At 36.7% G+C, this 22,719-nt stretch overlaps 3 protein-coding genes across 7 annotated transcripts; 1 reads left to right on the forward strand and 2 right to left on the reverse strand.

Annotated features, from left to right (window-relative positions):
* Nucleotides 1–100: 100 nt before the first annotated feature.
* On the reverse strand, nt 101–2,832 carry LOC311073866 (succinate dehydrogenase [ubiquinone] iron-sulfur subunit, mitochondrial-like). Its single transcript, XM_084099936.1, has 8 exons — nt 2,487–2,832; nt 1,757–1,890; nt 1,526–1,611; nt 1,229–1,365; nt 1,001–1,117; nt 796–897; nt 565–687; nt 101–409 (listed from the first exon to the last, which is right to left on the reverse strand). Exons 1-8 carry the CDS (start codon nt 2,547–2,549, stop codon nt 329–331), a joined length of 843 nt encoding a protein of 280 aa, XP_083956062.1. The 5' UTR covers nt 2,550–2,832; the 3' UTR covers nt 101–328.
* Nucleotides 2,833–5,261: 2,429 nt separating this feature from the next.
* Nucleotides 5,262–13,216, reverse strand: tmem240a (transmembrane protein 240a). 4 transcript variants are annotated; one of them, XM_084099243.1, is made up of 5 exons: nt 12,634–13,204; nt 12,258–12,364; nt 10,190–10,398; nt 7,920–7,958; nt 5,708–6,367 (listed from the first exon to the last, which is right to left on the reverse strand). In XM_084099243.1, the coding sequence occupies exons 1-5, from the start codon at nt 12,688–12,690 to the stop codon at nt 6,213–6,215; spliced, it is 567 nt and encodes a 188-aa protein (XP_083955369.1). In that variant the 5' UTR covers nt 12,691–13,204; the 3' UTR covers nt 5,708–6,212. The 4 variants fall into 4 exon arrangements, with proteins under 4 accessions (XP_083955372.1, XP_083955370.1, XP_083955369.1 ...); XM_084099245.1 differs by having other exon boundaries at nt 6,068–6,367; nt 12,258–12,448; nt 12,634–12,759; XM_084099246.1 differs by lacking the exon at nt 7,920–7,958 and having other exon boundaries at nt 5,262–6,367; nt 12,258–12,448; nt 12,634–13,216.
* A 3,346-nt stretch (nt 13,217–16,562) lies between these two features.
* On the forward strand, nt 16,563–22,701 carry mlh3 (mutL homolog 3 (E. coli)). Of its 2 annotated transcripts, XM_084098701.1 has the most exons (13): nt 16,563–16,889; nt 17,039–19,512; nt 19,593–19,694; nt 19,777–19,853; nt 19,921–20,025; nt 20,137–20,221; nt 20,297–20,365; nt 20,740–20,848; nt 20,976–21,135; nt 21,220–21,243; nt 21,993–22,071; nt 22,289–22,437; nt 22,546–22,701. In XM_084098701.1, the coding sequence occupies exons 2-13, from the start codon at nt 17,040–17,042 to the stop codon at nt 22,639–22,641; spliced, it is 3,528 nt and encodes a 1,175-aa protein (XP_083954827.1). In that variant the 5' UTR covers nt 16,563–16,889; nt 17,039; the 3' UTR covers nt 22,642–22,701. The 2 variants fall into 2 exon arrangements, with proteins under 2 accessions (XP_083954827.1, XP_083954828.1); XM_084098702.1 differs by lacking the exon at nt 19,593–19,694 and having other exon boundaries at nt 16,573–16,889; nt 17,039–19,311.
* Nucleotides 22,702–22,719: the final 18 nt, after the last annotated feature.

Here is a 22,719-nt window from a genome sequence, read left to right on the forward strand (position 1 = left end):
TCTGAACAAATGGCTGTGATCTTAGAAATGCAGATATTTAAGTACGCAAAGTTGTAGGACACACTACCACACAAAAACAAACTAAGACACAAGACAAATATTATGTTATTATATGTTATATTAAGGCATTTTTTTACACCTTCATGCATTCATTACAGTATAACCTCAATGAAAAATGAATTTGTTTTAAATTAGCAGTGACTCAGTCTCCACTATCAAACAAAGTAAAACCTAAATATCCCATATTAGCATAACACTCCATACTGGATGTACACATTTACACAATAATTTAAATCATTAAGTACATTATATTTCCAGAATGTGCAAGTCAGACGGCAGACAATCTCTTTTCTTTGTAAATCGCCATCATTTTCTTAATCTCTGCTATGGCCTTTCCGGGATTGAGTCCCTAAACAGGCGAGAGTACAACACAGATTAAATGGAATACAGTAATAAATGGGAGAGACTAAACAAAAAAAAAGTTTACTTAATGTCCAACGACCGACAGAGAGTCTTGTCCATCAAAGTGAAAGGTGGCTATATTTTGATGGGAAGATGGCCTACCTTGGGACATGTCTGTGTACAATTCATGATTGTGTGACAGCGGTAGAGGGAGAAAGGGTCCTGTAATTTGGACAGACGCTCTTCGGTAAAGTCATCCCGAGAATCAATCATCCACCTATACGCCTGCAGAATTCAATACAGAATGAGCAAGAGTTTCTCTGGTGTTTAACACATAAATAACACAATCATTGCTCCTATAATAAACTTAGAGAGAAAAATACAAATAAATACCTGCATGAGCACAGCTGGACCAAGGTACTTGTCTCCATTCCACCAGTAACTAGGACAACTAGTGCTGCAGCAAGCACACAGAATGCATTCATACAGGCCATCCTATGAGCATGAGGAAGAATGCGTTTAAAAAATCATTAGTAAAGATCACAATCACCCTTCACACTGACAGAATCAGTAGAATATTCAGCTGAAGGTCTCGAACCAGCTTTTCACGGTCCTCGATCGTCTGGAGGTACTGCTCTTTCCCCTGCTTTGACTCATCCTTCTTCTTTAGATAGGGCTCAATGGACTTGTACTGTGCATAGAAGTTGCTCATATCCTAAAACAACAGTTTATAAAGTTACAGGTACATTCTATTTATTTATTTATTATATTCTATCATTATTTTATTTATTTCAGATTGATATTCAGTTAACAGTGGTATACTCACAGGCACAAGATCTTTCACAACATACATGTGAGGCAGAGGGTAAATCTTTGTCACTTTGCTGGTATTTGTATCTATTTTGTTTAAACAGGCTAAAGTGTTTCCCCCATTGATGTTCATAGCACATGAGCCACAGATACCTGTAAAATTATATACAGAGAAATTACAAACAAACATTCTGTCAAAATGTAACATTAATAGGACACAGTAGTTTATTTTGTGCTCAAAAGAGTAAGATTTATTATTAAAAATACACATTTTCTTTCTATTTAAATGTATGTATTTCTTATATTCCCTTACCCTCTCTACATGAGCGTCTGAAGGTGAGTGTCGGGTCCATTTCGTTTTTAATTTTGATGAGGGCATCAAGAACCATTGGGCCACATCTAGGTTGAGAAATGTTTGGATGGTTTTGAAGGCAGTCGGATGAGTAAATGATGACATAATTTATTTATTGGTGAACTGTTCCTTCCTTTAAGTGCAAGATCTGTGCTTATTGTCTAACATTTGTGTAAATATTGGTCTACTTACGTGTTCAAATTAACCTCATAGGTTTGCATGCGGGGCTTGTCAGCAGATGTGTCAGGGTCCCATCTGTAAATCTGAAATTTCTTTATTTTTGGCTCAGGGGCAGGGGCAGCTGCTGTCTGGGCATATCGCACCAGCTGGGGTAGAAAGAGGACAATAAAAGATGGGTCAACATAAGACGGGTGATACTAAATGTTATGAGTTTACTGACATTATTACACAAACAACATGTTATAGTATAAAACAAAACACATAGCATCCCTCCAACTTTGAATTATATGAAGTAAAATTAAAATAGCATACAAGTACATGACTGTAGTAATCTCATGGCTTTGTAGAGTATGTAAATATATTAACATGGAATGCTTTGTCTTTGGTCTGAAAAAGCTTGTAGCCTCACTTCGCTTCACAGCGCCACCTCTAGGTGTACAAGAGAAGTGCGCGAGATGAGAGTTACATCACGCTGTTACCCAACTCACATTGGAATGTACTGTAGTGCACAGTACATACATAATAAGAAAAGAGAAATCCAACTGAAGACAGTGGTTAAGTAATATGACTAAACACAGGTTAACGCTGGATCTGTCAGCTAACCAGCTCAGCCTAATAAACTTTCAAACTTGGTTAGTTCCCTATAAAGCACATTGGTTACACAAATCACGCATAGCCTACTCATCGTACACGCGCATTTCTTTTTAAGATACTGACAGGTAAGAACTCGTAAACAACTTACCACCAATGTCCTACAGTTGCGAAAAGCAACAGAGCTGATAGTAAGAGAAGTGCACGCAAACATCTTCCACTTCAGTGTTGTTATGAAGGACTCGGAGTTTCGTGACTGAACACCGGCTTCAACCTTTACACATACGTAAGGTGCAATCTGCTCCTCCTCCCAATGCTAGCGTCAGCGTAGATGGGCGTGAATGTGTCCTCCATCAATAAACAGCGACAGCAGGACACGTAACTGTACCTTCTTTCGTCTTTCAGTCATCCCATGGTCATAGTCAAAGTCTGGAAATAATGTGGAAACATTGTGATTTCCAGGCAAGTCATGATGGTTTCCCAGCCAGTAGCATAGTGTCGGCCCACATCCGGGCTGTGTGGATTCCAGGTGTACCAGATGTGGGCCGGATCTGGGCCGATACTATGTTGCTGTCTGGGTTTCTATCAGCTCTACACTCTTAAAAATAAAGGTTCTTTATTGGTATTTATGGTTCCATGAAGAACATTTACCATCCATGGGACCTTTCAATTCCACAAAAGGTGGGAAAAAAGGTATCGTGGGAAAAAAGGTTCTTTAAATTATTGAAATATTCTTTACTGGAACAAAATGGTTCTTTTATGAACGGTTTACTTAAATGGAAAGCAAAATTGTTATTCTATGGCCAATAAATAAATAAAAAATATTTTAATTTATTTTATGTTAATACATTTCATTACTATGTGCGATCCCCCATAAAAAAAGAAACTCTAGAAAAAGTAGCTGAGAGAGTAAACAAAAATCCATATAAAAAAACAGATATGTTTCAAGGGCCACAATCTGTACCTCATATAAGATGATATAAGGAGCAACTCCTCCACTGCATCAAAGGGTCAGGCTTCGCACAGTAAAAACTTGACCTATCGGTCCTGGAAGCAGCCTTAAACCAAATTTGAATTAACATTATAGGCATTATGAAACTAAGAGAACTATAGCAGGACTTTACCATACCCTTCATAATGCTGCATTATGAAATGTCTGACATCTTTATTCTTCATGATTCAGAAGTTAAAACCATAACCTATTGGTCATATCAAGATATTTTTTTTAAATGCCTCATGTGTGTTTGGTTTTGTTGTTGTTGTTTTTCCCCATAATGAAAGTCAGCGGTCTCCTGTGTTGTTTTTGGACATAAACTGCCTTTCATAAAAGACATATGGGTTTGGAATGACATAAATTATGATAGATTGTTCATTTTTGGGTGAACCTTTAAATTTAGAGAGTACCTGATTAAATCATAAAACAAATCATATCTGATTAAATCCTAATTGTATACTGAACCCTGAAATGTTGTGAATTTTACCTTATAGTATTTTGTCATTGAACTCATCTGAAAATATTAGCCATTAAATTATTCAGGTTTTTGCTGTACACAATTTAGCTGATCCACAGCAGAATAAATGCCAAATGCAAAGGTATTTATTCTGATACTCATCACTTTTAGGAGTGGAGAGCATTTTAAAAAACCCTTGACAGCATTGCACATGCATAGGAGCAGAGCACAATGCCATTGTCTTAACAGCCTGCCACCCACAGTGCATGGCACAGCAGAAAACCTGCTTACCTGTATTTATATCTATGTTTATGTAGTCCCCAGGATGCGAATGGATCTTGAGTGGGATTTTCCTTGTTTATACGAGAGACATCAAGAATTACGGTTGAAGAAGCATTTAAACATCCCTTCAAGGTAAAACTGGGATGGTGTTCATCGGCCTTGTCTCATTTCCACCCAGAGATCTGCAGTGACTCCTGGATCAAAAGCAATCTTATTCAGGCCTCAAGTGGAGTAGTTATCTGTCAAGCGAGTCCCACTTCTGCCAGAAGAGCTTTTAACAAATCCCTTTGACCTTCCTTGAAAACTCATATTTTCAGATGAGTTCAATGACAAAATACTATAAGGTAAAATAGACAGAAGGATTTTATTTAAATCTGTGATTTAAATATTGCCCTCAATTAAGTTAAACAATTCAGATATTTAATTTCACAATGGAACACACACACACACACACACACACACACACACGCACGCACACACGCACGCACACACACACACACACACACACACACACCGTATTTTTAAAAGTATTTTTTTATCTTATACGCCAAACGTTTGAATAGTTGCCTGGTTTCCACAAAAATATTAAGCAGCAAAAACATTTTTTATTGATAATAATAAGAAATGTTTCTTAAGCACCAAATAAGCAGGCTATGTTACAATGATTTGTGAAGGACAGATAATAATATTTCACAATATTACTGTTTTACTTCATGTTTGATCAAGTAAATGCAGCCTTGGTGAGCATTATATATATATATATATATTTCTTAATTATTTAACCTTTGACTGGTGTAATGTAGGCCTATATTTGTTTTCTTTAGGATTCAGATGGTGTTTATTCTTGATTTTTAGTAGCCTATATGGTGTTTGGTTTTGATTTTTAGCCTAAATTTATATAAGTTGTTCTTAAAAGTGTATCTATTACTTCCTCATCATCTTTTTTCCCACCAATGTAGCATTAGATCTCTATCAAACTCAGCAGTTCTCTCGAGTTTCATTCATGTTACCACAGGTTTTGGTTGCCTTCAATCTTTCATTTGACATTCTATTTTTTTATGAGTATGGAACAGTTAGTAGGACTGTGTACGTTTCCCCTCAGCAACATAGCTCAGCAAGCATGGGTGTTATGCAGGTGTTATGCGATTATCCACCTTCAGTCGTTGAGAAATGACACATCCCAAAACTAGGGGTCACTGTTGTGCTTCAATGGCACTTTTAATAAAACAGACATTTTATCTTCACAACAGCAATGTCTGGACATAAAGAGGAAGAGAAAATTGGGTCAGGACTCTCTGTGCTGGCAGGCTGGTTGTTCTTGTTTGAGTATGGAGTAGTTTAAACGCAGACCTGGAAGGGCTATTGGACACAGTGTAGGGAAGACAAGGAAAGTGCTAGCGGCTCTCTCACATATGACAGATAACGTTCAAAACAGCAAAAAGAGCCCTGACCGCTCATTTCAACCTTCCTGCACTCTCCTTTATTTACAGATAAAATTAATACATTCATTTATTTCACGTAGTAACAAAGCTAACCAATCATTTTTTTAGAGTGATCTCTTTTTCATCCATCCAAAAAGTTCACATATCACATCTGCATTCAAAATTCTTTCCTCTTTATGTTTTTCCCTCTTTTTTTTACAGTTACCTCCTACTCCCGTGTCCATTTAAATCCCATAAAACAATATGTATAACTATGTACATGATCATTAATCTCTAACTATACCATCACAAAACCATGACCTCCGCCCTCCCACCCCAACCGCTTATCACCCCACCCTCCCAAAAAGTCATATCCTGATGAAAAAGCTAAAAAAGGTGGAGGGGAAAGCAAGGAATAAACATGAATTGACTCCCATTGTCTCATAAAACCATTTCTTGCATCCTCCCCCATTCTAAAAGTGCATGCCTAGAATCAGCAATTGAAAATAAAATGCCTGTACAGAAAAAAAACCCTTTCTAAACCATTCGCCAAATGTGGCGAACGTGGAAACAGATCAGCATATTGGCAACGATAATCTTCTTTCTTCTTTTGGCAAATACTTGAGTGGTTCTTGAAGGTCTAAAAGATGTAGTGGAACAATTAAAGTGGGTCTCTGAGGCAGCAGCTGGTATGGAGCAGTTTTGGGGAAACTGCTGTTAAAGTCAGAGGTGACGGGGGCTGGGATGACCATTGTGATAGAGCTTCTGCTTGATGTGCACCATGTTTCCGCTGGAATCCTCCAGTTGCCGAAGCTGTGCGCGTCTACGGAGGTCCCGAAGGTTGCAGAACTGTGGCAACCACGACCAGGAAGGGGTATCTGTGAGCGGCACAGAGAAAAACACATTAGCATCTGTCAAACTGTGGTGTTCTATACATTCTTAATACTAAGCTAATGAGATGGTTAAGAAAAGGAAAAAGAAAATGTACATCTTACAATGAACCAGCATGTCTACACAACGTGTTAATGGAAACAGCATGTGGGTCCAGACATGGAGGCTGGGGTGGAGGTATAACTAAACCACAGAGAGTTCCTCAGACAGCCCCGCCCCTCACAACTAGCCCTGTTGGAAGTGTGTCAGTGTGCGTGAAAGGGAGGCGATGGGGGAGCGGGGGGTTATTTATAGCATTCCATGGGTATGCCATCCACAAGGACTGTCGTGAAGGGTATTCAGAGGAAGGCGGTGAATAAGGGTTTTTTAAGTCTTAAAGCTGGATCAAAAGAAAGGAAGAAGAGTTCAATGAAGGGCTGGAAATTAATGCAGTTAAAGGCAAAGTTCTTGTGTTTAAACAAAAGAAAGGTATGTTTTTCATAAAAAGCACTTTTATTACCATTAATAGCATTTTTATTCAAATCTAAAAAGATAAATATTTTCTAAAATATTTTATTATTAATATATATATATATATATATATATATATATATATATATATATATATATATACGTATTAAGTACATATTGTAAAATGTATGAAAATAAAAATATATGTATATATATGTTGTATACAACATTTATTATGACAATATAAATCAGTTATCATATATATTACTTCTTGTCTGAAAAGAAAATTATTGAAATATATATAGCTAAATATATAAAATATTTTATTATTAAAATATGTATACATATTCATAATTTAAATATATGAAAAAGTAAACATTTCAAATATTTCATTATTACAATATAAATCAGTTCTCAGATATAACCTGATCTGACCAGAAAATGATTATTAAAATGTGAAAAATATATATATATTTTTTTAAATAAAAAAGCTAAATATATAAAATATTATTTATACATTATTACAATATAAATAAATTAGCAGATATATCACTCCTGAGCCGAAATTGATTAGGGGGTAAAGAATAACAGCAAACATTCAAAGATTCAAGGTATGTGCTTCAGTGCATTGTATATGTATTATGTGTGTGTGTGTGTGTGTGTGTGAGTATGACTGCACGCTTACATGTCTCACCAACTTGCCTTCTCTTTCCAGCTGCTCTTTGTCTATTTATAGCACTCGCACAGTGCAAGGGTGCAAATCTCTCTCTGTGTGTGTGTGTGTGTGTGTGTGTGTGTGCTGGTGGGGGTGGGGGCATGACAGCATCTCTCTCCCACCTTCCTTTCCATCAACCTCACCTTCACTCCCTATCTTGGTGAGGCTAAATGATGCTGACCTGCCATCAACGTCACAATTTCACAGCTGTGGTGTGCTTTACTAGAGGGGCATCCCCAGTATTTTTTCAGTAAGTCATATCATATGGAGATACCATTTTGTGTTTGTGCTACCAAAAAAAAAAACGTTTCTTTGTGGGCTGAATTAAAAGGATAGTTCACCCAAAATGAAAAATTCTGTCATCATTTACTCACCCTCATGTCGCTGCAAACCCATAAGACTTTGGTTAACCTCTGAAACACAAATTAAGATATTTGTAATGAAAACAGAGAGGTTTCTGTCCCTCCAATGAAAGTCATTGTAACCAAAACTTAGAAGATCCAAAAGGGTAGTAAAGACGTCATAAAATGAGTCCATATGAATTGAGCGGTTTAATCCAAGTCTTGTAAAGAGATACGATCGCTTTATATGATGAACAGATTTAATATAGGCTTTTGTTCACATATAAACACAGATAGATAATTTGTGTTTCAAAGATCAACCAAACTCCTATGGGTTTGGAATGACATGAGGGTGAGTAAATGAACAGAATTTTTATTTTTGGGTGAACTGTAATAATATTTTGTACACAGCGCTCTGGAATCCTGTTTGGTCAACTGCATTGCGTGGTCTGATATGTTCTAATGGACGTTTTTTCTTATTGGAAGCTTTAAGATATACAGGTGATATTATACACATCATTTTATGTGTGATACATGATACATATCATTTTAAACTCTAGCCTAAATTTTATGTCCACATATTTATTATTTATTTATTTTATTAACAAGCCCTTGTTAGCCGTGGCAACTTTATAATCCCTATCTCTCTTTTTATCATTGGAAATGCTTATTGTGGTTTTGAATACACCAGGAGACATCGATTTTGTTGCCAATTGCTGAATTTCATATTAGGCCAAGCAAAAAAAGGCAATTTATGACACTAGGAAAAAAATAAATAAATTGAACAACATTCAAGTAGCAATTTACAAATTGTGTTTCTTAACCGAGTGAAATCCAGAATATTTATTGACTTTCGGTATTATAAGGCAATGGGGGATCTTATGTCTTTTGAGTTGATTTGGTGTTATAAGGGGGCTCTGTGTGAAATTATTAATGAGAGTTAACAGTTTGTACATTTTTAAAATGATTTGTTTTGAATGTGTATTGATTTTTGATTTGATGTGTATTTGATATGAATTGTATGTGAATATTTTGTATTCTCTCAGGTAGGAATTGACTGTATAAATATATAATAATTGTAATAACGGTGTGTTGAAATTCTCTCTCTCTCTCTCTCTCTCTCTCTCTAAATATATATATATATATATATATATATTTTTTTTTTTTTTTTTTTTTTTTTTTAAAGCTTTTTTTATATATCACTCTCCTTGGACCACAATAACTATCATCCAATAAGTTCATCCGATGAACACTAATCATATTAAAACTAAAAGCATTCCATTTTAAAGCACTATTTACATATTCTGCCACAGCTTATGTACCTCTTTACTCTCAAAGGACCACAGACAACTGTTATAAACAACTGCTGTGTTGCCAGTGATTCAGTTACATTGAGTGAAAACCTGCTGTTAATTTCTGCAGCCACAGTCTTCATCTTAATACATTCATTACTGGGTGTGATAATAACAGGGCAGAAGGAGAGCGCTTGACAGCTGATGAAAATGAAAAATGCAGGTGTGTAAATGTTTGGGGACAGAAAATTGAATTTTGGGAGTGTTTGGAAAAAAACATGTTTATTAACATAAAACCAATACAGTGGGACACATTTTAAAAAAGGATTTATAAATTTATAAGGATTTACTCCCATACAAATCCATGTATAGTATCACTCTAACACACCAACTGCAAATCACTTAGTGAGATTAGCTGATCTGGTACTGTATATTATTATTTAAAAAAAACAACAAAAAAAACATTTATATATTTACAGTTTTTACTCATTGTTTTAATTTTAGTATTTTACTCTTTGAGACACAACTAATGTACTTTATTAGCTGTGTGAGCACAAGCTGTGTTCATGTTGTCACTAACATTTAAGGCACTTGTTCTTCACAGTAAAGTGTTTGACGTCAATTTTTTTGTTTTTGAGATGCAGTTTTAGTACCTGAATACATCCATTTAAATCTAGCACATAAAACATGGCATTTGAGCAAGGAAATAACACTCAACCACGTTCAATTATCACGCTTAACAAAACATACGGGCAACAAATAAACAAAAAGCATTATTGTAAAAATTTCTCTTCATAACATTAAATAAATTGTCATGTAAGGGAAGAAAACATGATTTTGATGCATAAAAAGAAATGCATGAACACTCACTTACTCTTTAGATGCTCTATTTAAATTTTCAGTAACCAAATCTTGGTCTGCATGGATCCTACAAACATATCCTTTGTCCTTTACATCTATCCACATGTATGCTCTCCATACACTCTTGGTTACAATGTTCTTCCCACTCACCATAATAGCGACTGGCTCTCCAGGCCCTCACAGCACAGTGCAAAGCTCCATCCAGCCACAACAACAGCCAGCTGATACAGAAGCCCAGCAACAGCCCCAGCATGAGGTCCATCTCCTGTTTGGTCACACTGTCACTCACAAAGTAATTCTCAGACGAGTCCACGAGCGAATGGTCTCCATCATATGGAATTACGTAGTGAACATGATGCCTAAGGCAGAGAGGGGAAAACTCTGTTTAGAGGTTTACATTCAGGCAAACAGACATTAAAGAATAAGAAAGGAAAACAATAAATGAGGAGATAGACATTGAGGACATATTATTACACAAAAGATTGCTTTAATAACTCTCTCAGCAGGGTGGGAAAAAATGTGTTTTCTATACTGATATTACTTGTGGATCCAACTGAGCTCAGTCAAGCTGGGCTTGTTGTCTTGGAACACATGCATTAAACATATGGTTTGGCACACAGCTGTTACAAATAATGCAGTTTTTGTGTGTGTGTGTTGCATTTGTGATGTTTATGGAGGTCTATGGGAAAATACTTAACAGTTTAATTTTATAATTCAACAGAAGTGTCTTAGATAAGGGTTAAAAAGACTTAATAACTTCATCTGGTTTTGTAATGTAAAAATGACACATGATAGCTGATTTCTTGTTGTGTAGTACTAATTCATGCATAAGTTTAAGTTTGGATGTAACTTACATGCAACCTTGATCTTTAGCAACATAATGCCTCAAAAGTCAAATAAATGTACTTATGTTTGTTTTACTATGTTGCACGTAAGTTTAAAAATGTCCAATAATTAGTTTGAACTCTCATTTTTTAGAGCTAAGTGGAAACAACTATAACAGTGGCAACATTTAGTCATACAGATATTGATTCATGTAATGTGAAGGAAGTTTGACATTTGATATTGATAGGCAGAAATATACAGATATGCAGATGTCAAAAGACTTTATGAGCAGATTGACACTGATGCACCTAATGTCTATTAATGACAATGATCAGCACAAATCAGGACAATGCGGTATCTCTGTTTATCTATAAATTGGTTTTACGTTTCATGTATGAAAAAGGTTTTATGCCTTGTTTCTGCAAATATCAAGGACAGCAGGTTTTCAGTGACCATGACCCATTTATAATGCTCTTTGTCCTAACAGAATACTCTATGTTTGGAAAGAGAAATGGTATAGACATGAATTTATGAAGTTAAACCTGTGATTAACAGATCTCCACCAACAGTTTTAAGGTGTTAAATCATGCACATCTATTGAGAACAATTATGATCTGACCTAATTTACTACCCTCAGATGTTTTTACATCAAACAACTTATAATCAACAGATGTAGCTTGAAAAGAAACTGTTCTCCAAAAGTCAAGCTTCAGTACTATTCAGTATAAAAAAGAAAAAAAAACATGGGGTATATTAGCCTTGTAGGTCTAAATAAAATACAAAATAGACTATATGTAGCCTATGTAAATAAATAAACAAATAAATAAATAAATACATGGTGTATATTAGTCTTGTATTAATATATAAAATATAGACTATCTGTATGTAAATAAAATTTTTGTACACTAAACATCACAAAACTGCATTATATCAATACCTTCTGTATAATCCTTCTGCATTGAGATCACATTTCTATTTCAATAATACTAACGTAATTGTGTGGCCAACACACGAGCCCAAAAGAACAACATCTCTGGCTGTGCTTGGAGAAAAATCACACCTTGATACGCAGAAAGGAAAAAAAAAAATACAAGCAGGAAAATCAAGGAGAATTCTCATACTGAAACACCGACGCAAAGCAACAGCATCTGCTCAGTATCAATAAACCATTCGAATTACGCCCAAATTATGACACAAACCCCACGAATACACATATACGGCCTTAATGTGACAATATCCATTTGGATAAATGAGATGAAATGGAAAAGACTGTTTTTCGGGGGCTGGAGAATGGCTTAGGCCTTTGAGCTGTTAGTAATAGATGGGAAACCTGTCAATTTCTGGGTCTCGTGCTAGAATGCAATTCGTTATTAACGTTTGGGTTGTTTTTTACCTTCCACAGTTGCAATGACAGACGCGGTCTTCCCCTCGTAAATGCGGTAAGATGTAGTTGTGAAAGCGGTCCAGGAGTGCGTTCATGTCCATTAAACACGCTATCGCCTGCAAAGAACCATTCGAGTCAACCGGGACATGACAAGCAGTATTGGAACACAGCAACCGCTACATGACCTGGTACTGTGACCACTGCAGGGGAAAATACACATTACATTTCCACATCAGCCAGTAATACACACAAGTACGGTTGTGCTGTCTTAATGAGATTTTTAAATGGACTTTCAGCGGTCCACGCTCTCATTAAGCCCCGATTTCACTTAGAAAATGACAGAAATTCACAATTATGAAGTGCTTAGACAGACTAAAGGTCTTACCATGACAACTGAAGCACCGAGAATCATAAAAATCATGGTGGTTGTGATCATATGCATCAAAACTTCCGAACTCGCCTTTCCTCTTCCCCAGTCTGTTCAACAAATCCGGTTAAACTAAAAACATGCCGTCCCGGGAGAAGACGCTCATGGATGCGCCCTCGCCGCTACACCTGCCTCGGTCCTGAACCCGCCAGATTGGGAAGCGTTCTTAAGGCGCATAGGGTTAGGATGAGCAGATCTCGCTATCCCACACGCGCATTCACACAGTCTTCACCCACATCCAGCGATACGTTCCCCCAGTGCTGCAGTTGAATCCGCCTTAGCCGTGCGGTTGGGAGGGAGCTGAGGAGGTAGAGAGTCCTATAGTCTGATTACTGATGCTGCTGCCTCTCTCCTCCTTTGCGCTCCGACGCCGCTGGAAATGTCTTGCGAAAACGAGCAATGCCTGGGTCAGCTAGTTCTCTGATATATCTGTCTAGCAGTTGACATCTAGTAGACCTGAGATACGTCGTCAAGGCTTTATTTGAAGAAATGTGTGGTCGGCTTTACATATCTGCTGCGATCTTGCCACTGTACAGGTGGCAAGCCGCTTTAACATTTATACCTTAATATGGAACTAGTCGCTACTTACATTTTTAAAATTATTATTCACGCACACACACAGATTTTCTTAATGTTCTTGAAAGAAGTCTCTCATGCTTACGGCTACACTTATTTAATCAAAAACAAAGTTAAACACAGTAATGTTGTAAAATATTATAGGGTGACAGAGAGAGCTCAATGCGCTGCAACTGAAGAAAACACATGCAAATAGAAAAACACCCAAAATTAAATTAAGAAAACATCTTCATCAGTTTTACAACACATGTGTGCTCCAAATACTCACAGTCACAACACAACCAAATACAGAAACGCGCTGCAAATAGCACAGAACACAAAGGACATGTTTTCAGGGGACCCCAATAAGTGACGAACCCGGCTGGGACATGATTATTGCTCGTGTGCATCCCTATGCCCTACTCCCTTCGAAGGGCAGAGCTCTTGAAGTGGGGGCTTTGGAGTGAGCAGGGCACTAGTGTGCCATTATGTAGCCGTTTGGAACACACTTGGTGAAGGGAGCAACGAAAGACAATGTAATTTCCTCATTATTTTCACCTGGGATGTTCCCATGACATTACAGCGCAGTGTCCATCAGCTGTTCTTACAACAGAATTGTTTTATTATTGCTGTTAACATAACTGTTGCAAATAAATATACATTTTATACAAAAAAGTTTTTAAAATATGCTTTAGGCTATATTATCTGTGTGTGAGTGTCTCAACTTTAAAACTTGCCGTCTCATCTTTGGACCCTGCATTACCTAACATTTCTTATTAAACTTATTTAAACATAACACAACAAAATTTGTGTAACTGATGTATAGATTAATATCTTACCCTCATGTTCTTTTTCTCTCTCTCTTTTTAGTTTTTTTAAAATTAGTTTTCAGCTCATTGTTAACTCTATTTGTATTCTGGTGACATTGAACATATTGTATTCAAAGTTATATGTCATAAACATGTCATCTCTGTATGTTTTGCACACACACAAAAAAAAGTTTGAAAAATAAAATGAAAAACTATACTTTGAACTATAAGCACGTCCCAGCCAGGTTCGTCACTTATTGGGGTCCCATAGAAACATTTCCGTTGTGGTCTGTGCTATTTGCAGCGTGTTTCTGTATTTGGTTGTGTTGTGAGTATTTGGAGCACACGTGTATTGTAAAACTGATGAAGATATTTTCTTAATTTGCATGTGTTTTCTTCAGTTGCAGCGCGTTGAGCTCTCTCGGACACCATATTAATAGCCTATTTTGAAATGTATAGGCTAATTCCTGTGATGGTAAAGATGAGTTTTCAGCATCATTACTCCAGTCTTCAGTGTCACATGATCCTTCAGAAATCATTATAATATGCTGATTAGGTGCTCAAGAAACATTTCTTATAATTATCAATGTTGAAAATAATATGAAACCATATGTTCACACAGTAAAAGTTAGGCCTATCGATGACAAAATATTGGCTATATTATAAAATTTGGCTAGTTTAATTCAACCTAAAAATCTTACAAGATTAAAAATGTAATTAATAACAATTCAAATAAAAATATAATAGTGTTTCATAAATTTCTGTCAGCTATTTGGTTGCATGGAACTGAAAAATAAATCGCTAATAAATAAATATTAGGCCTACTTGAACTGGAATAGGTATCAGCAATAACTGTAGTTTATAATAGGAAAGTGAATAGCTGAAATCGGAATCACAGAAAGATAGTTAGTTTTAAGGAATAAGTGTTAAAATGGCTTGCCACACACTGTAGGTTTCTGTTGATAAAGTAGGCTTCTTCAAGCCACCATACGACCAGATCCTTCTTTCTTAATATCCATTTGGGTTTATATGCAGAATGTGCCAACACAGTTTTAAATCTTGCTGTTTGATCCACAGCAGCCAGGAGCGTTTCTTCTCTATCTCGTGGCGGTGCGTGAGCGTTTGTGCGCGTGAGAGGGGTGGGGGAGAGACAGAGAGGGGGTTTGGGTGGGGAGTGGTAGAAGAGTCTTGACTAATTCACTTTTCCCGTAAAAACATGGCTGATCTTTTTCAATTAATGAAATGCACTACATTATATAGGACAGCTATCCCCAAAGGAGCGTGTAGTTTTTACCAACACATCCTCACGCCCCCTCACGCGCTCTGCAGTTCACATTGCGCCATTTCTTTTAGCTCATAGGATTGTTCAGCTTCTATTTCCCACCTCATGTTCCCGAAGCTTTGCACGTTAACTAACACATGTGAAAGGACCTTGACCGAAGATACAAAACACTGACTGACTTGGCAGGAATTCAGGCTTTAAGTTTTAACTCAATTTCCTATTGATGCACTTCAATTTCTTTCCAGAGCGCGCAGTAATGCAGAGTGATAACCAAAACGCAACCAAATCCATTCCGTTGAACTACGATATATGGGAAAATGCATCAGTGACGTTTTCAATAAGCTTTTCATGCAAAACTTTTCACTATAAATCATACCAATTCATAATATACTGATAAATGATGACACATCTTTATCTGTGAAGGTCACCGAGAACATGCCACTATGTCCCCCACATTCAGCAGCAACGCATTTCAGCACCCTGGAGAGCAGCACAGTAAAGATTTACTGCTGACCACCATCAAACTCTCTCTCTCTCTCTCTCTCTCTCTCTCTCTCTCTCTCTCTCTCTCTCTCTCTCTCTCTCTCTCTCTCTCTCAATAATAAGCTGACACAATGTAGACTGAAATGGATAAAGAAATTAGTTTTCTAGTTTTCTTCCTCATAAACCTCATAACAAGCATAAAACAAGCTTAATTATCACATCGATTTAGATTATTTATTGGCCCTATAATGTTCACTGAGCGCATTGTTTTTTCGAGTTTCATTAGAAGATATAACAATAAACAATAACAATACACTAGAGGTTAGAGACTTTCTTAGTGGAAAAACTTTCTTATTTCTATTCTGTCACTTGCTCAGTCTCACTGAGTTAAAAGCATGATAGCTAAACATTGTTATGATTATAATTATATAGCCTACATGCAACTTGATTTTAACTAGGCTACATTAAATAGTATATGATATTATATTTTTATTTCATTTTGTTTTTTAGATTTATTTATCGGTAAATATTCTCTGATGAAATATAATCAAAGTAGACCTATTTATCAAAAATATGGTTCTGCAAAAACACAAAATAACTTTGGTACTTTCTACAAAAAATCTATTTTAATTTTTATATAATTTCTAATGTATGAATGTTAAATGAATATTAATTGGTGTTGTGAAGTATTTTATTCTTATTCATGACATCTGCACTAGTATATTGCTTGGTCTAACTGTCGCTTGCTTCACGCTGCTGCTTATCCTTGACGTCATTTCCGCTCAATCCGCTGCAATTCACGTTGTTGTGAGTGAAAGTAGATCGAACCCATAACAGAAATAATGGTTGTACAACTTAAACGAGTTAACGAATGAAATGCCATGCTAACGTTATTTTTTATCATAAGTTGTAGAAACACCGTATTGAATTGAGTGGCTAAGGAAACCGTCATTTTTTAGGACCTAAATGCATCTTTACGACATGTTGTTAACGTTACATGGCAACCGTCAAAGCTGACAAAACTTACAGACGGCTTGTTTTCTGCACGTTCAGTCACAAATAACATCTCACAACCCACCAAAGAGGTATAGACGTGTATTAGTTTAATTATTATTTCAAATGAAAAGATAATTATACTTCTCATATGTGCGTCGTTATTTACATTTTTGATTCATATTTAATTTTACTTTTTCATCTCTGTGCATTAAAGTATTTTAACATTTATGTTTTTTAGAATGATAAAGAGTTTGCCCCAAGATGTTCAAGCACAGCTGCGCTCTGGTGTTGCTATTTTCTCACTGCAGCAATGTTTGGAGGAGCTCCTGTTAAACAGCATTGATGCTGGAGCAACATGTGTGGCTGTCAAAATAGACATAGAAGCCTGCAAGCTGCAGGTGATCGACAATGGCTCAGGGATGTGCCGGGAGGACATGGAGAGAGTGGGATTGCGATACAACACAAGCAAATGCAGCTCGCTGGAGGATCTGGATAATCTCAGATTTTATGGGTTCAGAGGGGAAGCGATTTCCAGTATTGTTTCCCTTGCAGAAATGGTTGAAATGTCATCTAGGACTAAGATGTCGGTGAAAACATACGTTAAAACCTTTAATGAAACAAATGCATCGGATGTTTTAGAAGCTCAGACTGTTCGTCCCTCCGCAGGGACGACCGTGTCCGTCTACAATCTCTTCCACAACATGCCAGTCCGAAGAAAGAGAATGGATGCTGTTTTAGAAACCGAACGCATCCGTCAGAGAGTGGAGGCCATATCTCTGATGCACCCATCTGTGTCATTCACAGTGAAAAAAGAAAATTCGGCTCACATGATGGTGCAGCTCTCTAAAACAAGCAGTACCTATTACAGGTTTGTGCAGATTCATGGCTTGAATCGAGCCCAAAAGCTCGGAGAGGTCAGTTACGTCCATGAGCAGTTCGAAATGACTGGTTATATCGGTCGTGAGGGACATTACAATAACAGCTTGCAATTCCTATTTGTAAATGGGAGGCTTCTTCTGAAGACATGCATTCATAAAACACTCAACAGCCTTCTGAAGAGAGTTAGCAGTGCTGCGAGACAAAACAACAGCCCAACCGCATATTCGTTAACATCGAGCCCCAAACAAAGAGGCGGATGTGATCTCCATGGCGTCTATGTTTTAAATATCAAATGCCATTACTCAGAGTATGACATATGCCTCGAACCAGCCAAGTCACTGATAGAGTTCAAAGACTGGGATAATGTACTCATCTGCATTGAAGAAGGAGTAAAAGCATTTCTTACTAAGGAAAATCTGGTGACAGAGTTTTCCATGAATGGCAGTGATGGTCCATCAAGTAGTCCATTGAGGAATGCAAAGACTTCTGTGGCAGAACAAAACCTCAGTGCTGAGCAAACGTGTGAAAAGTGTGACGCACTGACAGAGAAAAAGGATAATGCAAGTGGTTTGGAAGTCTCTGGTGGTCAAATGTGGGAGCAAGTGTCAATAAACACCGAAACCATTTCCAGTGAAGAATCAGACGCTGAAAAAGCTCTTCAGGGTGGCGATTTGCGTTTGCAGACCACATTTGCAGTTGCTACAGAAATGAATAACAATCACAAAGAAGATAAAAATGCAATTTGTCCTAATATAAGCCATAAGGATTTGCCAGTTACTGTTAACAACAACAACAACATAAATGTGATGGGAAGCAAAAAACACAAGATTTCAATTCTGGATGTAAAAGGAGCGCAAGATAGTTTAAAAAAATTCTGCTTCCCAAATAAAATTTCTCCAAAAAAGAGAAAGTTGCCATTAAATGGCATTGAAGACGACAAACATGGTTTTTATGGTCCCAGCTCAAAGACTTGCAGAGCTGCACCATGTCATAAATTGTCTCTGTCTTTTGAAACAGGATCTCTTGACAAGTTCAAAAGGTTGTTTGGGAAGAATCCTGAAAAAGATCAACCAAGTACAGAAAAAACAAGCCTTTTACAACCAGAATCCTCAAGAAAATCGAATGACTGCTTTGTAGGATCTACTTTGTGCTTAGATGATTTAGACAAGCCCTTATTGAGGAACATTTCAGATGCTCATTCTCCATGTAGTTCTGAATGTTATGCAGAATCTTCATCATGGAACGAGGGAGAAAAAATATCACCGGCTGCCAAATGTTCCTACTTCAAACATGATAAAACGGCATTCAGAGAGGTCAGCAGAGATACAGACTTTCTTACCATGGAAACGTTGTCTTTTCCAGTTGTACAAGACTCAAACTTTGAAGAAAAGTCCTGTGAATTAGAAAAAGAAAATGTATTATTTGGATCCTCTGGAACTGTTGATTCACTTGTCCAAGACAATCCAGTCTTCGCTCTGATTGAGCAGGACACAACAATACCTTTCTCAGTTTTAGAAGACTCTCACCTCTGCAACAAGAATGCGCCTTCCTTTTTGGGAAGTGTGAGCAGTGTTGATGAAGCCAGAGGAACCTCTCAGCATGATGCTCTGTGCAGCAACAAAGGAAATGAAGGTCAGAATACAAATGACAGTGTTGGGACAATCCCAATGTCCAGCAGCTGGCTGGCTCATTATGACAGTTGCTTAGGAAAGCTAGTTTACATAAACCAAGTTACAGGGCTCAGCAAATACGACTCTCCTCCTGTGGAGGAGACTCAAGTGCCATGTACCACAGATGTCACTAACATGGCGGTCAGTGTTATTTCAAGAACAGGTGGGAGAAATTCAGAGAGACGTTTTTGGATCACTAATGTACAGATATTTATATTATAATCAGCTTGTCTTTGCTCATAGGATTTGAGCACAGGTGTTATCCATTTCACACAGACATTGTACTTCCCTTTCTGCCCAAGCCCAGAACAGAAAGAGCTCTTAACTCAGGGACAGACAGCAGAGGTACAGCTCTAGATTGATATCAGGACTGAAATCAGCTTTTTAGTGCACATTAACTAATTGTTTTTCTTTTTACTCTTTTAAGAGGATGCCCAAGGTCCCGATTCATTGTCGACTTTATTCTCAAAATGGAGTAACCCGGTGTTCATACGGCCTCCAGAGGTATAAAGACTACTGGTTTAAAAATAATCGAATTAATTTGGCTCACACTAATAATTATTCTGAAAAGGTTGCTGTGGATGTAACCAGCGGTCAAGCTGAGGGTCTTGCTGTAAAAATACACAATATTCTTTTCCCCTACCGGTTTACCAAGAATATGATCCACACAATGAGAGTAAGTATTATACATCAACTCTTTTTGTGCACTGAGGAACTGACACTTACAATGGTGAAAATGAATCTAAGATTAAAAAAAAAGAAATAATTGTTGTTTTTTTTCCCTTAGGTCATCAATCAAGTGGACAAGAAGTTCCTTGCTTGTTTGATAAATACAACAGAACGGGATGTGTCTGAAAGCAGTACAAATGAAGGTGCCATGGCCTGAAAATCATTGCATTGAATAGTGTGATGATGTCCTAAACATTTGTCTTTGCCTTCTACTGCAGGAAATCTTCTAGTGTTGGTTGATCAACATGCTGCCCATGAAAGAGTTCGACTGGAGGGGTTGGTAACAGGTAAATGGTAATGATGTAATGGTTAAGCACCAAATCAGCATGTTAGAATGATTTCTGAAGGATCATGTCACACTGAAGACTGTAGTAATGATGCTGATGAATATTCAGCTTTGTCATCACAAGAATAAATCACATTTAAAAATACATTAAAATAGAAAGCAGAGATTCAACAGATATTTCACAATATTAACGTGTTATTGTATTTTTTTAATCAAATAAATGTAGCCTTTGAAAACATTTAAATATCTTACTGACCCCAAACTAATAAGATTAAGAACAAAACAAAGTTCATGTAAAAGCATTAAAATGCTAATAAAGAAGAGGTGCATAAGGATTCAATGAATTTTTCCCACACTGCTTGTTGTTTGATTTAGACTCCTATGAGGATGACCCAGACACACCTGGAAAAAAGAGGCTGTGTTCTTCAAGTGTAACCCCACCCTTGGAGATTAATGTAACTGAGGAGGAATTGAGACTTCTGAGGTCATTGCAGCTGTTTGAACATTCCTGATTCCATCGTCATCTTCTCTTTGAAACATGCATGTGTGTTCAATTAGTTCTGCACCTTTGCCAAAACAAAATGCCATAAATCTCTCTTTTGTTCTTGAAGGTCTTGTCAGGCCTTCCTGAGGGGTCTTGCTTTAGATGTAAGGTTCCCAAAGAGTGAGTCACTGAATGTGTTTTTGGAGAGACTTCCCACATGTTTCATCGAGAAAGAAAGCACAGAGCTCCGCCGTGGAAGGCGGTCAGTAATTAAAACCATTGCAGAGGTCAGACTCAGTTCTTATTTGTTTTTGATTTCTTTTTGTTTTAAACTCAATTTAGACTCATACACTGTATATTTTATTCTGTAGGACTACCTGCGAGAACACATCGAGGTGAGCTGGCATGTCCATACGTGATTTGCAGTGCTGGGTAGTTTGCTTACAGATTGTTGTCTATTAGTGAAATAAAGTACATAAAATTTTAGTTAGTAATGTAATCTAATACATTACACATTTCAAGTTATATAATCTGACTACTTTTTGATTACTTTTAGACTTTTTGATTTGAATAGTATAATCTTGTTCCGTATTGATAAAAAATACAAAGAGAAAGAAAAATTATTCCATTTTTTGTTAACACCTAAATTAAATTAAAATTACATTACGTTAGGGTCTTCCAAGCTAGGGTTTGGGAAGGAACTGCAGAGGGTTTGTACAACAACAACAACAAAAAAACAGTAACTAAGAAAAAGATTAAATATTTTATTTGTTTATGCGTTATGGCCTCTCAATTTTCCATGTAATTATAGTCGGCTAGTCTGTGTGTGCAGTTCCACAAAACTGGAAGACATTCTGAACATAATTAGGGAGAATCAATGAATTCTAGATAATTTACTGCCATTTTGTAAATATTAAGTAATAATGTAATCAATAAAAAAGTAACTGTCGTCTGATTATGAGTATTTTAACGTATTATTTTACATGAATTACAAGTATTTAATTTTTGGATCTGATTATATAATCTGTAAGTACTGTAATTATCTGATTACTATACACTGTAAACAAAATACTACAAATGGGATGTTTTTGGAGCTTGAATGGGATATATTTCTGATATTTTGTTCTTTTGACTCATATTGCAGCTTCTCCACTCAACAGGAAGAGTGAGAGGAACGCTGCCTCTGACAGTACATAATGTTCTCGCTTCACAAGCGTGTCATGGTTAGTGTTATAAATCCACCATTAAGTTCAACTTAAATATATTCTGTTTATTAACTGTTATAGAGAACACGGAAATTGTCTCCCCCTTCTCCCATTTATACAAAAGAAGCCACAATGTGTCTAAACATGTTTGTTAGCTATTTTTAAGCATGTAGGTAATTAGCATTTTCAAATATTCTTGTGCATGTTAATTAAATGTATTTATTTATCTTAACAGGAGCAATTAAGTTCAATGACATTTTGAGTAAAGAGGAGTGCTGTAGTCTGGTGAGCTCGCTCTCCTCTTGTCATCTTCCTTTCCAGTGTGCTCATGGAAGACCTTCCATCGTCCCTCTGGCAGATCTTAACCACTTAGAAGATCAACAGGTATGTTTCAACTAATCTGCAGCAACAACAACAACAGCAACAAAAAAATATATATATATTGTTGTTTTTTTCTAATATTTTATGTTTCATTTTTTAATATCCCCACAGGATCTTCCCAAACCAAATCTGAGGAAATTGAGAAGGATGTACAAGTCATGGCAGCTTTATGGAAAAGATCAATCTCTTGCACAAAACAAAGCATGAATTTATCAACAGTAAAACCTCCTGCAATTATTAAATTATTAAATTATTTATTTTAGAGTCCACCTGCTTGTGTTTATT

Source organism: Abramis brama (genome assembly GCF_963993115.1).
Source record: "Abramis brama genome assembly, chromosome: 22".
NCBI classification, from domain to species: Eukaryota; Metazoa; Chordata; class Actinopteri; order Cypriniformes; family Leuciscidae; genus Abramis; species Abramis brama.